The sequence below is a fragment of the Diabrotica undecimpunctata genome, chromosome 8, assembly GCF_040954645.1.
Source record: "Diabrotica undecimpunctata isolate CICGRU chromosome 8, icDiaUnde3, whole genome shotgun sequence".
NCBI classification, from domain to species: domain Eukaryota; kingdom Metazoa; phylum Arthropoda; class Insecta; order Coleoptera; family Chrysomelidae; genus Diabrotica; species Diabrotica undecimpunctata.
The window spans coordinates 60,215,976-60,234,068 of NC_092810.1; the positions used below are offsets into that span (position 1 = coordinate 60,215,976).

The window sequence follows — 18,093 nt, forward strand, 5'->3', positions numbered from 1 at the left end:
CAAAATTGGTTATTTGCATTTATAGCTTCATTTAACTTATTTAAACTTCTTATTACTGTTATTTTTTTCAGATATTTGTTTCAATATATACTTATGAGTCAATATTTCCCTTCTAACTTTTAGTGTGGATACTGAACATTCCGCTTGTAATATTAAAATTGGTGTAGAACGTAGACAACCTGTTATAATCCTTAAGGCCATATTTTGTACTTGTTCCAACTTCATCATCAGACTTTTACTGCAAGGATTTAAAAGATTGGCTGCATAATCTAAATGAGATCTTACTATCCCTTTGTATAAGCTTAAAAGAATGTTTGGGTCAGCTCCCCATTTTGTACCACAAATTGCTCTTATAACATTAATTCCTTTGTTTGCTTTAGCTATCATATCATTTATTTGAATTGTCATATTCAAGTTACACTGTAGATGAAACCCCAGATACTTTATTTCATTTTTCCATGGGATTTCCATGTTTTGGTACATAAGGTGGGGGAAGTTATACGCTTGAGCTCTTTTTCTAAATATTATTGCTTTTGATTTATGTGCTGAGATTTGCTGAGAAGTTGTGTGTTTCAAACCACTCCTGTAATTTTTGTAAGTAAGTATTTAAGCAATTAATTGATTTATATATATCTGACCCTTGTACCAGAATTACAAAATCATCTGCATATTGGAAGCACTCCATTTCAGGTTTGATTAAATCATGTAAAGACTTAGAGTACAAATTAAACAATATTGGACTGAGGGGTGACCCTTGTGGTAATCCAGTTGATGCTTGGATTGGGCGTAGTATATTGTTTGATTTATCTTTAATAGAAATATTTCTATTGAGCAAGAATTGCATAATTAGGTTTGTATAGGTTGTTGGAATACCATACTTTATTAGATATTTATATAGCAAAAACGTATTGACAGTATCATATGCCCTACTAATATCCAAAAAAATTGCGATTGTATTTAAATTTTTACTAAATCCTGTTCTAATATAATTTATTGTTAAAGCTAAATTATCGTTACACCCTTTATTTCTTCTAAATCCTAACTGTTTTGGATTCAATATACAATTTTTTTCAATTATTTGTTCAATTCTTAATTTAATTATATTTTGGAGTATTTTGCCCACACATGACTCTAGGGCAATATTTCTATAGTTGTCTGCACATAATGGATCTTTATAGGGTTTTAAGAAAGGAATAACAAGAGTGTTTTTCCATTCTTGTGGAAATCCAGCTTTTCTGTTCACTATTTGATTAAATATTATTGACAGTGATTCTAATGTTACCTGAGGAAGTCTGCCAATTATACTATATGTTATTAGATCTAAGCCAGTAGCCTTATCCTTTTTTTTTAATGACACTTATAATTTCCTCTCTAGAAATGTCCTCCACATTGTCATTGGATTGGATAACAGTAAATTCTGGATCTGTTACATCAATTCCCAATTTATTTAATATATCCAAAGCTATGTCTTGATGGGAAGTTTGGCAGGAATTATTGCATTTTGATATGTGGAGAACTGTTTAACAGTTCGCCATATTTCTGCTAGAGGAGTGTCCCTGTTTAGTCCATTACAAAAGCATCTAAAACTATTTTTTTTTTATTTTTAAATATTTTTTTACTATAGGCAAAGATTTTTTTGATTTCTATATAATTATCTGTACTTGCATCTTCTTTGTATTTTTTGATTTTTTCTTTCCTCATTTTAATTAAATTTGAGCATTCCGTGTCCCACCATGGAGGACTTTTCTTTTTTCCTGTGTGCTTTTTTGTTTCCAAAAAGGGTATTTCTTCATCACTCACCTTCTCCATAATTTGCGTAAAGGTGCTATATTCTTTACACCCACTTTTCATTAGTTCTTCTATTTTTGAACAGTATTTTTCCCAATTGGCATTTTTAATGTTTCTTTTGTAACTTTTTTGGATAGATGTATGTTGAATTTGTGTCTGGATTTTACACATCGTTGGGAAATGATCACTACCACCCGAGTCCTCTAATACATCCCATTGACATCTGTTCGCTATTTCTGAGGAGATTAGTGTTATATCAACTGCTGAAGCATTCTGACCTGGGAGTGTAATCCGTGTGGATCTTCCATCATTGCAACAAACTAGATCCAAATCCTCTAGAGAGTCAGCAATTATTCTTCCATTAGCATTAGTAGTTACCTGACTTCCCCAAAGTGCATTATGTGCATTCAGATCACCCATTATAATTTTATTGCCTCTGATTTTTTCTATTCGCCCAACCCATCCATTTAAATCTATTTTTGCCCCAGGATGAATATAAATATTAATAATTGTAATGTCCCAATCAATTATTTTAACTGCTAAAATTTGAATTTTACTATTATTATTGTTATAAGTATATACTACTTTATGATCCAAACTATTATCAACAGCAGTAGCAATACCACCATAACCATCTAATCTATCTAATCGATGTATTTTATACCCTCTTAAATAAAAATGGTGATTTATTTTTAACCATGTTTCATTTAATAATATTACTTTAGGGTTAAAATCGTGTATAAAAATCTTTAAACTATTATAATTACTGTTTAAACTTTTTATGTTCCATTGTAGGATGTATGAATTCTTGGGATCCATCTAGATCTAATAATTTTCTATTTGTTGATGTTTCATGTGTAATTAGCTTGTTCAAGTAGGTGATTAGGTCTTCCTTATGTCTCAAATTCAGTTTTTTTAGTATTTCATTCAATATTTTTTCCGTTTTCCTCTCTAGTTGTTCTGTACGTGAACATCCAGGGATAGGAATTTTAGAACTAACAGAGAAGGTTCCCTCTTCAAATCTGCCATTTGGAGATAAAAAATTCTGATTGTGAAGCTCTCTGTCATAAGTTTTATTTGACTCGTTAATTTTTCTTTTATTTTTGTTCCCGCTATTTTCTGTTTTTTTTTGCTAAACCACTGTTCTGGGTTACTTCGAATATTTTTTATCCATCGCTCATTAATTGGAATTCTGTCAGGTATATTAACCTGATTTGATAGAGGTGGAAATTCGTCCTGGCTTACTCTAAATGTATTTTCTTTTGTTAACTTTTTATTGGAGACATACGGATGCCTTTCACTTGCCTCAAAATAAGAGAGATTATCTAATGACATAACAGCTTTAATATTCTGTTGTCTGACATATTCAGGACACTCTTTAAAAGTACTTACATGAAAATTACTACTACAATGGAGACATTTCATCATACATTCACCTTCATGTGCTTTATCAGCACAATTTTTACATTTTTTATCCCCTCTGCATTGATTTTTTGTATGGCCAAAACGAAAACAATGATAGCATTGAACCACCGGAATCATATATGGCTTTACCCTAAAGGGAATCCCATATATAGAAACCTCTTTTGGAATTTGTTTTCCTGAAAAGGTAAAAGCAACTGTCTCTGTATTTATGTATTTGCCTGAATCATATTTTGATTTTCTTTTAAAACGTCTTACCTCCAAAATTTTAATATTTACTGAGGATGTACCCGAACAACTAATTAATTCAACATCAGAAATACTTGCATCAACATTATTTACTACACCCCTACAAGTTACTTTATTAGCAGGAATAAAGAGTTCATATCCATCATTTTTAATCTCTATATTTGAAACAAATTTATTAGCACATTCCCATTTCTTAAAAATAACGCTAATTCGGTTTTTACCTTTTTTATTAATTTTTTGTATATTCTCAATTTTCTTATCATGTATATATATTGCTAGCTTTAAAAAACTATAATTTCCGACGTTATTGTTTTTTGATTCCATATAGACCTCAAATGGGCCAGTGTCGGTATACTGATAAGAATACTGTTTTTTGTCTTTTTTACTCTCATGTTGATTAGTGGTCTCCGAATTATCATTATTTCCTACAAATGTTTTGTCTAAATTTATATTACATTCTATATCTGAATCATCTCTCTTACTTATTACCATCTCAACACTAGGAGGACCAACCCCCCCTGTGCTATCCCCCATTATTAAACCTCTTTAAATCTTTTTTTTTCCAATTGATTTTAAACAATAAAAATTATTTATATACAACTAAAAATTAAATTAAAGTTTATAAAGATAGGAACAGAACTATTATAATACAACCTCTCTCCACAAAAGCCAATCACGGAAACCGAAGATAGCCTCAACCCTCAACCTCAAATGAGTTTGACAGAACCTCTCTCCTACTTTCGATGGACAAAATCGACAAATTGTTAAGATTTTCTTCAAAAACCGTGCTTCAAGTTTGACAGTTTTTTGACAATCCAAATGCGTATTTAAACTTTGACAGTTCAACTGACAATAATCGGTGTACTTTTTATGGCTCCTATATACAATCTAAGACATTTATTAACGATTTTGTCTGTTTTGTTTAAATGACACTGTGATGCGTCACTGTATATTATTGATCCATAGTCAATTACAGCTCTTATATAACTTTTAAATAATAACAAAGAAATATTTGGATCTGCTCCCCATAGTAAGTGTGATACGAATCGAATAAGATTTATTCCCTTTTCTGTTTTTGAACTATATTGTCTATAATATGTTCTTTCCAGAGCAGCTCTCTGTCAAGAGTAATACTCAAATATTTAAGATAACTTGGCACTATTTCTTTTCGTTTTCTTGAAAAATACATAATTTAGTTTTGGAATCAGAGATATTAAGTCCATGTAATTCTCTGCATGTTTTAATATGTTTGGATCTTTCTTCAATGGATTTGACTGCATTTTATATTTTAATGTTTTCTTGATAAATGATTACGTCATCTGCAAATTGTAAAATTCTTGTGGAGTTTAAATTTTTCACTAGATCAGCAGTATAAATTAAATATAACAACGGACTTAATATTTCTCCTTGACAAGGAATATTACGATCTACAAAATGTTATCGGTACAGAACTGACCAAAATTTTAAAATAAAAAAAATTGAACCGCTACCACCATATAAGCATTTGTTTCACTGACATTATTCTATTACTCCTTACAATTTCTACCACCACGTTTTCTTTCATTTCTTTATCAGCAATTATAACAACTTTATTACTACTGTTACTTTTCCATAAATAATACAGTTTGTATCCTTCACCTATTTCTTTCGGCCTTTGTCCTTACCCATTAGTCTCTTGAATACAAACAATTTAAACTCTCCTTCGTGTAGGCGCATCTACTAACTCCACACTCTTATTTGTAAGACTTCTAAAGATACCACGTCCTCAATACCATTCCACAAATAGTTCTCACCCGAAAATCCAAGCGGCGACGTGATTTTGGCCATATTTTTTGACCATTGGTCGAAATACGTGTTTGATCCTATATATCTATTAAATTCAAGTTAATTACAATTAAAGGTGTAAAGTACTTCCCAAGTAAAGTTGTCTGTTAAAAGTCGGTCATACTGCAGCTAATTGGCTAAATGTATATTCCAGTTAGGGCACATAAAGATTCAAAAATACTTATAAGCTGTCTTCTTATATTGCCAAGGACAAAAAGATTGAATCAATTTATTAAATATTAAATAAATCTTTTTTTCTCAAAAAAATACTGTAAATTATGATATAAATTTTATTGCCGACAATTAATTGTACATTTACCTTAAACAAATTAACTTTTGAGTCCCAACTAGACATTTTAACGCCATAAAACATTATATTTCCTCAACATATTATTTCGTGATTACAAAAAAAACATATTGTCGTACGTAAAGGATTATTATTAAAAACAATAATATTAAATAAAATATTTACCTTCAAAATTTGAATAGTCTATTATATTAGTCTTTACAAAAATAACTTTATTTTCTCCAAATTGTTTGTTAAGTTGTTCAGCTACAATTTTGCCTTCAATTTCATTAATGTCTGCCAACGTGACTCCCTAAAATAAATAAAATACATACAGTTTGTAACACTGCACAGTTTGGTCTCTCTCACTGATGATCGTTAGTATTATAAGTGCCTCATGTAGAGGTAATGGATTTTGACAAGAGCTATGAGTCATGCCGATGCAGTACATAAGTTTAAAACCTGTTATACCTGTTATTTACAAGGTCATAGCTCTTGTCAAAATCCATTACTTATACCAGCATTTGAACATATCTACACGGACTGTAAAATATTACACGGCTTTAATTTACCAAACAGTTCTTTCTGTATTCACTTTTAATATCCATTACGGCTCAAATGAAATAGGTACATTTTTAAGAAAATAAATACAAAAAAAAACAAAATTTATGACTTTAAAATGAAAATTATTATTCATTCAAATAAATGATGTTTTATCAGGTAGGTACTCCAATCTTTGTTATTCTCATAAGTTCGTAAACAAGCATAAAACAATCCTTTTATGTGACTGATGTTATCGATATGAACCTCCAGTTTGAGTTTAACTTCAAATATAAATTTTGTTGTCGGTATATCTCCAGAGAAAAAAATCATTTAGTCATCAGATCTAAATTCCCCCTGAATTTCTGTAGTAAATTAAAACAACTAGAACCCACACCTCCTATACCACAAATTTTATTTAAGGAAAAATGTACCCCTACACGATACTTTATATTTTTGCCTCTCTAGAACAAAAACCTTGTTTTTTTTTTCAGGCAATCAAGACGAACAGAAGGAAGACCACGAAAACGATGGAACAACAACTTATTTAGATCTAATGGACGTTCGGAGGCAATACAAATCCATAAACAGAAAAATACATAAAGAAATCAGAAAAATAATTAAAGTAGCAAAAGACCGATAGCTACAAGAGACGACAGCTTCTATTTGCATTATAAAAGGAAAAGAATTAACAGGCAAAAGCAGAATTTACAGGCAAAATATATCAGAAGACTCTGGTGGTAAAATTATAAGTGATATTAAAGAGCGATGTACCGTATGGGAAAATTACATAATAGAATTATTTAAAGATGGCCAAAGAATCTACCAAGAAGTAACATCTAACCGAGTCCACCGATTATAATCTCAGAAGTTCAGAACGTCGTCGACCAAGCTAAACGAAGAAAAGCTTCTGGTCCTCACGAAATTCCTGTAGAATTGTTACAACTATTAAATGATGAGTGTGTTGCGATTATCACCTCCTTTAGCAAGATATACAGCAGCAGTAAATTACTAGACAACTGGTTACAATCAACGTTTATAACTATTCCCAAGAAAAGGAATGTCAGACAGTGTAGCGACTATCGACTTATCAGTTTAATGGGTCACAAGCTTAAAATTTTTATTTAAGCATTGCACTGTCTCATATATAAACTTTGTGAGTGGATAACTGGTGATAAGAAGTTTGGTTTACGAAACGGTATGGGTACTGGGGGGGCTCACTTTTGCATGCAAATATTTTTACAAAAGAGCATTGAGTTCAGGAAAAATATTTAAGCATGTTTCATAGATTTAGAAAAAGCCTTTGAAGAGTACCACATACACTAATATTTTAATGCTTGGATTTAGTTGTTCTCGACACATATGGCATTAGATTGCTCAAAAATCTTTACTACAATCAGACTGCTTGTATTAAGGTGAATTAAGGAGTTTTAGGCTGAAGTTTCTATTAGGCATGGTGTCAGAAATGGATAAGTTATGTCACCGATGTTGTTTATTGCCTACACTGAATCAGTTTTTAAAAAGGCGTTATATAATCGTCACAAAGATGTTAAAATCGGTGGTGAAATTAATAATAATATCAGATACGCAGATGATACCGACATAATGGCAGAGAGCCTAGAAGACCTTCAAACTCTGTGAAACGCTGTAAACAACGAATGCACTGAAAAGGAGTTAAAACTCAACGCCAAGAAAACAAAATGGATGGTGATCGGAAAAATTAATATCGAAGATTCAATAGTAAAATTATATAATAAAATCCTGGAAAGGGTAAAGTATAACTCTTTATATATCTGGGTAGTTAGATTGATTGCTGGGCTGAAAGTGACAAAGAAATTTCGACCAGAATTAGTACTTTCACGAAAAAGCTTTATCAACTGGCGTTCTGTATTGTAGAGTAGAAGTCTGTCATTGACCACACGTCTAAAAGTATTGAGGTGCTACGTCTGGTCCGCTTTGTTCTATAGATGTAAAACCTTGACAACAAAAATAAAAAATCCTAATTAATTAGAAGTGTTCGAGTTGTGATGTTACAGTCGCATTCTCAGAATCCCGTATACAGCACACATATTTCACGAACGTGTGCTAAAGATCATGCATATGGAGCGAGAATTGATCAACATCATGAAAATGAGAAAAGTCGAATACTTCGGCCATTTAATGAGAGGATCTAAATATCGCTTATATTGGTTGATCATTTAGGGCAAATTTGAAGGAAAACGCTGGGTCGGAAGATAACAACTGTCCAGTCTGCTCTGTAGTTTCTGGTTGTGTTTATCTCCTTTTTTAAATAGTAGAATTAATTCGCTAGTTGTCCATTTTTTCTCTCCGGTATTTGATTGTGTTTTAAAATTTTTTTAATTAGTGTTGTTAATTATTCTGTCATTGCTGCTTCACAATATATGAGTAATTCGTTTGGTATTCTGTCTTTACTGGCAGATTTTCTGTTCTTTAGCTTTTAAAGTGTTTTTCGAATTCCCTGTGTATTTGTATTAACTTCTTTATTTTTGGTAATTTCTAGTGTTTTCGGTTCTAGCATCATTTGTCTTTCCTCTGCATAGAGATAGTCAATCCATATATCCTTTTTTATGTGTTTTAAGGTCTAATAGTTCCTCTACCTCCGTTATTTTAAAACAATTAAACAAAAATATAAATGTTTATCATTATCATTTACAAATAAAAAGTTTTTAATCAAAATTAATATATGTGCATATATGATATATGTTTATATATATATTGTTGTGATCTGCTTTATGATGTTTTATTATTAATTAACACTAATTCAATTAATCCAATTATTTAATTAATTAATTCACTAATTTATGCAGAGTCATACAAATCAATTACTATTAAAAATTCTCAGGGTGCCTTCTTAATTTTACTTTAATTAGTTTACTTTATATATCTCTTCTAGTGGGTTCAGTATCTCCTAGTTGCTCATAATCGGGATAGAACAGGAAACGGAACTAACATTAAAACAACATAAATATGCACACAAATTATTATTTATTTTCAATAAGCAATACGATGAATATTAATAAATAACTTTTGTGGACAATTATCTTTCCTAACAAACTCCTATACTCTAAATTTAATTTTAATTACAAACTATCTATTGATCTGTTTTATAATAATATCTACTAAAAATTGACCATATAAAATATAATTTATTCACAAAAAATAACTCTTTGAAACTTGGAATCTTAGTTCGTATGCTTATATTTGATTTTATCTTTAGAATATCTTAAAGTTTTCTTTCATTCAAATTATTTGACTGACCTTTATTTTTTACACCAATGATCCCCTCTCGAGTCCCCTCTCGATCAAACCACAGTTCCTTCCTTGATTGATTATGTCCGGCTACCATTCTGTTCCCGTTCTCAGCATCGATCCAAACCGCATACCAGCAAACTACTCCTCCGAAAACACAAGCCCAAGCCTCTTTTGACCGGTACTTTTTATTCACAAATTCTCCTTTCTTTCTCAATTATATCTCGTGGACTATGCAGACTCAAAAGAGGTATTAATCTTCTCGATTTTGATCTGCTCTCAGCTTCCACCTTTTTCACTAACAAACGAAAACACTGGTACTCAGATTGACTACACGAAAAACACGTCTTCTCTTCTGGTCTGCCGGTAACATAATAATCTTTTCAATCTCCCCAGACAAACCTTCTCAACTCTCTCATTCCCCATCATTCTTTTTTAACCAATCATACGCATTCATTTTTCCCACTTATTTTCGATTTAGAAAATTTCCAACATAATATTTAAAACAAATAAACTACTTTCACTCAAATTACTTTTCAGAAACCATTAACAATTTTGCCTTTTTCAACCGAAATAAGCTTCCAAATTCTTGTTATCTCATATCTAAATCTTATTCTTATTTACTTTCGAAAAATGTCCACCGCAAAATACAATTACAAAGTTTATTCCTTAAATATATAATTATACGGGTCCATTGTCCTTTCACTATTCACTCAGTCTTTCACGGAACAATGTTTTCTATTATGGTCTATTACAAATAAGTACAGGGTTGTATTTTAACTTATATGCCCGCGGTATATTAAAATAATAAAAAAATTCTTTATTCTATTTCTGATCGATAAACTGATCCATAACAATATATATACTTCCAATATTCATGATTATTCTTCTTTTTTCAATTAAAAAAGTCTCCAGCGGTAAGGATATTTTAGCTATTGATAAGGTGTGGTAGGAATTTTTGTTTTGTTTGTTTCCCACAATGACTGTCAAAATAATCGCAAGCTGAGTAAACTTACTATATCTGTCCTTTTTTATCACGTTTCAAATAGGTTTTAAATGCTTGTTTTCTCCGTTATGTGGTTACTATATTACGGTTCACCCATTTCAATTCTTGTGGAACTTATATATATTATCTAGTTCTAAACGTTTCACACATACAGCACTTGTAGGTATACCACTTAAGGAATATTTAAAATAGGGATTTAATTGTTTTTGATACGACTGAAGATGATTTTAATAAAAAATAAATAAAAAAAAGATGATTTTAAAACCCTTAAGTAAAAATATAAATATAAATATATTTACCTTTGCTCCGCTTAGTAGTAATGATTTTGCAAAATTTAATCCTATTCCCGAAGCTCCTCCTGTGACAAGGGCGACTTTGCCGTTAATTACAAAAACCATTTTTTAGTTTAAATTATGACTGAAAAATAGAATAATTACCATTAAAGTTAGAAGTCAAATATAAATAAAGGGTTAAGGATCACAATTGATCAAATCAGAAAAAGCTTTTTGGTTCATATATAATATTACGCGTTACAAATAACATAATAATCTCTAACTAGAGGAATCATAATTCATACTTATAATATTCTCAAAAAAAAATCAGTACTTCCTAATAATTGAAATACAATGAATTTATATTATACTTATAACTTATACCATATACACCCTCGATAGAATTTATCTAAATAATGTATTAACTCACTCACTTTAGTCACAAAAAATCAGCCAGGAGTTAATTAAAACTCGTTCACCTAAGGCTAGGCGCACACACATCGAATTTGGACTGTCGATAAAAGTTCGATCCAACAAATTCCTTTGGTGACGCGAAGAAACAATGTAAACGTGCACACACATCGTTCGCCAAACGGCACGGCATTGATGTCGTGTGGCGATCGATGAATGTCACTGCATGGACGGTTGCCGTGATCGTTGCCGTCGTTCCAAGGTGTATAGTACCAAATGAACGCGCGCACACACATCGATCTTTGTCGACCGACCAGAGGACCAGTTGCGTTTTTTGCACACTCCTCAACGTACGTAGCTCTGTGTTGCTACGCAGTTCTGTGTTGTTCATTGTGATTTTGTGTACTCCACCTAACAAACCCTTGTGGATTAACAAACGTCATCGAATAAATGTCGTGTAGTGTGCGTGCAAAGCATCATTTATAAAAGTTCGATTAAACTTTTATCGACCGTCCAAATTCGATGTGTGTGCGCATAGCCTGACATGCGTTAGGTGAACGAGTTAGGCTAGGCACACACACATCGAATTTGGACGGTAGATAAAAGTTCGATCGAACTTTATCGATGATACTTTGCACGCACACTATACGACATTTATTCGATGACTTTTGTTAACCCACAAGGGTTTGTTAGGTGGATTACACAAAATCACAATAAACAACACAGAACCTCGTAGCAACACAGAGCTACGTACGTTGAGGAGTGTCCAAAAAACGCAACTGGTCCTCTGGTCGGTCGACAAAGATCGATGTGTCTGCGTGCGTTCATTTGGTACTATAACGACTTGGAACTTGGAACGACGGCAACGACCACGGCAGCCGTCCATATCGTTACATTCATCGATCGCCACACGACATCGATGCCGTGCCGTTTGGCGATCGATGTGTGTGCACGTTTACATTGTTTCTTCGCGCCACCAAAGAAATTTGTTGGATCAAACTTTTATCGACCGTCCAAATTCGATGTGTGTTCGTCGAGCGTTAAACCCTAGTGTATTCTAGAGTTCAAAAATCAGCGTAGTTCGAGTTTGGCAAATCATTATATATTTTTACGTAACACAACATTCGCAGTCAATATTTTAAAATCAACAAACTTTCAAAAAAATTAAAATTTAAAATTTTAAAGTAATAAAATTCTTGCATGTAAATATAATCTAACCAAGTAAATATAAACTAACATAAAGCTTTAACTTATTTTGCTTAATAAATCTTAACCTTAAAACTACAGCAACCAATATTTTTGGCAATTTAATCGTCTTAATACATATTAATTGTATTAATATGTACCTAATATTGTAAGTATTACTAACTTAGCGTATTGTTTCAAGAACAATAGGTGATTGACTCCGAAGTTGAAATGCCAGATAGTTGTTGACTTTTATTTCCTAGGTGGCGCTAGGAGTTTCAATCTAAACATAGCTTTAAAATAGCTTGCTTATTAAATCTTAGCTTGAACCTACAGCAACCAATATTTTTGTCAATTTTGCGAAAAAAATAATCGTTTTAATAATTATATTAATATGGAATTAATATTATTAGTACTAATAATTAAGCGTATCATTTCAATTCCAAAATATGATTAACTTAGTAGGTTGAAATGTCAGTTGGTAGTTCAGATTTCTTTCCTAGATGGCGTTAGGAGTTTATTAGATTAGATTTCTGATAGATAAGTGAGTCTATGTTTATAATACGCAACGCAACGCAAGTCTAGACAGACACGAAATTAATGACATGAAACGCTACAAAACTAAACAACAAATCCTTGGATAAGGTCGAACACTTAAAATATATAAGAAGTTGGATTGACTGCAGGGTTGAGAACGACAAGGAAAGTTAATCCAAAATAGAACTGGCACGCCCAAGCTTTATTATATGGCGTTCTATATTATACAAAAGAAGTCTCTAGTTGAGCACGCGTCTATGAGTGCCAAAGTGCTGGTCTACTTTGCCTTATGGATGTAAAACCTGGACAATAGAAGTCAAATATCTAAATAGATTTTAAGAGTTCGAGTTGTAGTATTACCGTCGCATGCTTAAAATCCAGTAGACAGAACACATTTCTAACGAACGTATGCTAGAAACTATATACAAAGAGCGAGAATTGATCAATACCATCAAAATGAGAAAGGTCCAGTACTTCTGTTCTATAATGAGGGTACCTAAATATCGCTTATTCTTGTTGATTATTTAGGGCAAAACGGAAGAAAAACGCTGGGTCGGAAAAAAACAACTTTCATTATTCCGACTATAGGCAAGTCGAACAGTTGAGAAATTGTTTCATCTGGCAACCGATCGGGAAGCATTCCAGCAGCAAGTTAATATGACGATAGCCATTGCTTGAACAATCAACATTTAAGTATAAATACAAATGTATTATACTCACAATATGTTAAAACAAAAGGGATAAATTAAAATAAATAGTGACAGCGCTTAAGGAGAGTTTCATTAATAGTTATTTAACCAACAAGTGTATTAATAAGGGCGATTAACAATTGAGATATTTTAACGCGTGAGCGAAGCGAGCGCGTTAATGTTCGAAATTGTTAATCGCCATTTTAATTCACGAGTTCGTTACAAAACTTTTCCGTCGACCGAACTTTTCAGAAATAAAAATATCTTAGTTTAAATTTTTATTTACTTAACGATAAATAATGACATACAATGACAGACAGTACTTACAGCGGCTATGTCATTTTAAATAATTTTTTAGTGGGAATATAAATAGGTACCTATATGTTTGGTTGCCTACACCACAGGTCACTGCCAATCACAGAGCGTTAAATGTGGTTAAATTAATTTATACAAGCAATGTATGTTGTGTTGCATATAATAAAATCGTTCATTAATAGAAAATCATTCATTAATAGGGGTCATTAATCAATGATTTTGAGGGTGTTAAAATTAATCATAAATGGATGGTCGACGGAAAATGTTATAAATAATATTCTACTGATATATCAATAAATCTATTACAAAAAATTTCTATATACAATAATGATAAGTTAAATTTTTGATGTAACTTAAATAAGTATAATGCTTAATGAGGCTTCAACTAAAGGTGATGTAAGCAAACACTGAATAATAGAGACCAACATTTTTACCAAACCAACTACACATATAGTAGTATATATATTACATACATGCAACATATAGTAGTACCTATATATATTAAATAGTGCACTGATGATGGAATATAGATTCCGAAAACGTTTTGGGTTATAGCCCGATTGGGTTTTTTAAGTCTTCTAAAGTCTTCTAAAAGTACTGGAGAATATCAAGAAATGCCTTTATGGTCTTTATCTCAATGAAGGGAAATCCCCAATCTGCATCTCCACGCGGTAGAAGAAGGGCAACACTTAAGTAGATAGCTTAGGTGGCTGACGCAGATGGGGACCGAGTGTTTGCCGGTATAAGCATTCAACGTTATTCTTAGGAATGACGCAAGAGCACCCTCTAGCCTGGGAGGAGAAATCGTCCCCGAAGGCGGATGAACGACATCCCGTCGTCAACAGCATAGGATGCGAAAGGCAAGTGGGAAACCATCGCATTAAATTCCCAAGATAGTTAATATGGCAAGTCAAAATCAAATAATGGCCCCTAGTTTCCGGCAGGCGTTCAATCGTCAAGGGGTGCTAAGAATCCCCGGAAGGAAACTTAAAATTGCTACGTGGAATGTTAAAACTTTATATAGAGCAGGCAAACTAGCAAATGCTAAAAACGAGATGAGACGAATGAAGTGGGACATACTTGGTATGTGCGAGGTGAGATGGAAAGGAGAAGGATATGTGGATACAGTAAATGGCAACCGTTTCTATTATGCAGGCAAAGATGATGATGCCCAGTCAGGTGTAGGAGTGTTGGTAACAGCATCCATGAAACAGCACACGAAAAGTTTCCTACCAGTCAGCGACAGATTAATGATTATCAAATTAAATGGACAACCATTCGACATCAATATAATACAAATATACGCACCGACAGCAGACAGCCCAGAAGAAGATCTTGAGATTTTCTATTCCGATATTGAAAAGATCAAAAAAGACATGAAATCAGACGACATCAACATATTTATGGGAGATTGGAATGCCAAAGTAGGAGTAGAAAAAGTCGAATCGATCATCGGCCCATATGGTTTAGGGACCAGGAACGAACGAGGCACACGCTTTGTTGAATGTTGTCAAGAGAACAAGCTGGTGGTTCTTAACACATGGTTTAAATTAGCTAAAAGACGTCTATATACGTGGAGGTCTCCTCAAGATTGCGAAGAAAATATTGTGAGGAACCAAATCGGCTACATTAAAATTAACAAAAGGTTTCGTAATGGTATTCTAAATGTAAAAACGTACCCAAGCTGTGACATAAATTCAGACCACAATCCTGTAGTCGCAACCATCCGATTAAAACTTAAAAGAGTAGACAAGGCTAAACCCAGTCAGAGAATAGCATGGAGTAGTACTAACCAAGGACAGAAACAGAAGTATAAAGACATGATAGATACGCAGTTAGAGTCTTAGACAATAGCTCCCCTAAAGGAGAAGACAGTAAAAGAAAACATTGAAGACATGTGGGGAAAAATTAAAAATACTGTCTTGGAGGCGGCAGACCAAAGTATACAGAAAGAAAACCGTAAACATAGAAAACCATGGATGACAAACGAAATATTACAGTAAAAAAACAAAAACATAACAAGATACAAATAACTCAACAGGGAAATTGAGAAAAAAATAAATGTAGCTAAGGCAGAGTGGATGAAAGAAAAATGTAAAGAGGTAGTATATCTGCAAATGAAGCATAAAGATAGAGAACTACACAGAAAGGTTAAAGAAGTAGCTGGAATATGGAAACCCAAACACTTATCGATTGTAACAAACAAAAAAAAACCAAATAGAAATGGAACCTGAAAAACAAAAAGAAATATGGGAGCAATATCTTAAAAATTTGTTTGGTGATCAGAGAACAGAAGAACCCCCACAAATAGATACAGATGAAAAATTAAACATTCTCACCGAAGAAGTTCTGCAGGCAATAAAAGACGCAAAGAACAACAAGGCACCCGGCGATGACCTAATAACAGCCGAACATTCTAAACACCTAAGTGATAATGTAGTCAGGAAATTAACATCCCTCTACAACATTATATATGCACATGGCATAATACCGCATGACTGGCTAACATCCACATATATAGCTCTTCCTAAGAAATAAAAAGCAAGGAAATGTGAAGACAATCGAACTGTATCCCTAATGAGTCATGCCGCCAAGATTTTTATGCGAATATTTTATAACCGAATTCAAAATAAGTGTAAAGAATACCTGAGTCATTTTCAATATGGCTTTAGAAAGGGTACAGGCACTAGAGAAGCAATTAAGGGATTGACATTGGTGGCGGAAAGGTATCTTGAGGTTCAAAAACGGCTGTATGTGTGCTTTGTCGATTATAGAAAGGCCTTTGACCGCATCAAACACGGAAAATAGATCGAGATGCTAAAAGAAGTAGGGTTGGACGGACACGACATAGCTATCATAAGTAATACATACTGGAACCACACAGGATGCGTTCGAACAGAGAACGGAAACACCAAGTACATCAACATAGAACGAGGAGTGCATCAAGGGTGCATTTTATCGCCCCTATTATTTAATGTATATGCCGAACATATAATCACAGCTTCTCTTGAAGATCGCACTGAAGGTGCCAGAGCCAATGGAATCATCATTAACAATATAAGATATGCCGATGACACCGTAGTATTAGTAGAAACAGAAGACCAACTAAATGTATTGATGAACATATTATCAGAAGAAAGTCACAGGCTGGGCTTGGACATTAACTTTTCCAAAACCAAAATTCTGGTATTCCACAAAAACCCCAATGAACAAGTTACACCTAACATACAAATAAATGGTATCATCCTTCAGAGTTCCCAAAGCTTCATATACCTGGGCAGAGAACTAAATAGTCAACTAGATTACTCAAAAGAAATTAGAAGACGTATTGAAATAGCAAGATCTGGTTTCATGAATATGCGTAAAATGCTCTGTAACCCCAAGCTATCAGTCTCAATAAGATTGAGAACACTAAAGTGTTATGTGTGGTCTCTATTACTATATGGCTGTGAGACCTGGACATTAAAACAGTATGTCGTCAACAAATTAAATTCATTTGAAATGTGGATGTACCGCCGAATGCTAAGAATAAGCTGGACCAGCAGAACTACGAATGAAGAAGTACTGAGAGCAATGAACACACGCCCTCATCTGGTCAATACTATCAAAATTAGAAAGACGTTATATCTAGGACACATAATGCGCCATAGGGAATTTGAGCAGCTCCAAGTAATATTAGAAGGCAAGATTGAAGGTAAAAGGGGCATAGGACGAAAGAAAAAATCTTGGCTAGGCAACATCAGAGATTGGACCCACACAAAAGGAAATGAATTAATTCATCAAGCCCACAATAGAGAAAAATTTGTCATATTGATCGCCAACCTCAGCAGAGAAGGCACTTAGGAGGAGGAGGGTTTTTTAAATTATATACCTTTTATAAAGGATTTTTAATAAAAATTTTTGTTATATATGGTATACAGCCAACTACGGGAACTAAGATTCCTTGTGGATTTCAGGTAAAACTATTCATAGCAAGATCTGCCAGAATTAAAGGAAAAGAGAACATGATATCGCTAGTAAATATACATGCTCCAACAGAAGAAAAAGGAGAAGTGGAAAATGAATGTTATGAAGAATTAGAGTCATTATCTGAAGAACTGCCCAGACAAGATATTAAAATTATTATAGGTGACGCCAATGCAAAGGTCGGAAGAGAAGACATATATAAAAATATAACAGGGGGTGACAGTAAACATATGAATACAAATGATAATTTCCAAAGATTGATTACATTCGCAATTGAAAACAGGATGAAAATAATTAGTACGCATTTCAGGAGAAAAAAATATATAAAGGAAC

At 32.9% G+C, this 18,093-nt stretch overlaps 1 protein-coding gene across 2 annotated transcripts in view; it reads right to left on the reverse strand.

Moving 5' to 3' along the window:
* Nucleotides 1-18,093, reverse strand: part of LOC140447613 (15-hydroxyprostaglandin dehydrogenase [NAD(+)]-like) — a 62,061-nt gene that overhangs the window by 12,226 nt on the left and 31,742 nt on the right. For both annotated transcript variants that reach the window (XM_072540369.1, XM_072540370.1), the window contains exons 2-3: nt 10,685-10,802; nt 5,756-5,882 (exon numbers count right to left, since the gene is read on the reverse strand). In XM_072540369.1, coding sequence (XP_072396470.1) covers nt 5,756-5,882; nt 10,685-10,783 — 226 coding nt within the window. In that variant the 5' untranslated portion in view covers nt 10,784-10,802. The remainder of the gene's footprint in view (nt 1-5,755; nt 5,883-10,684; nt 10,803-18,093) is intronic.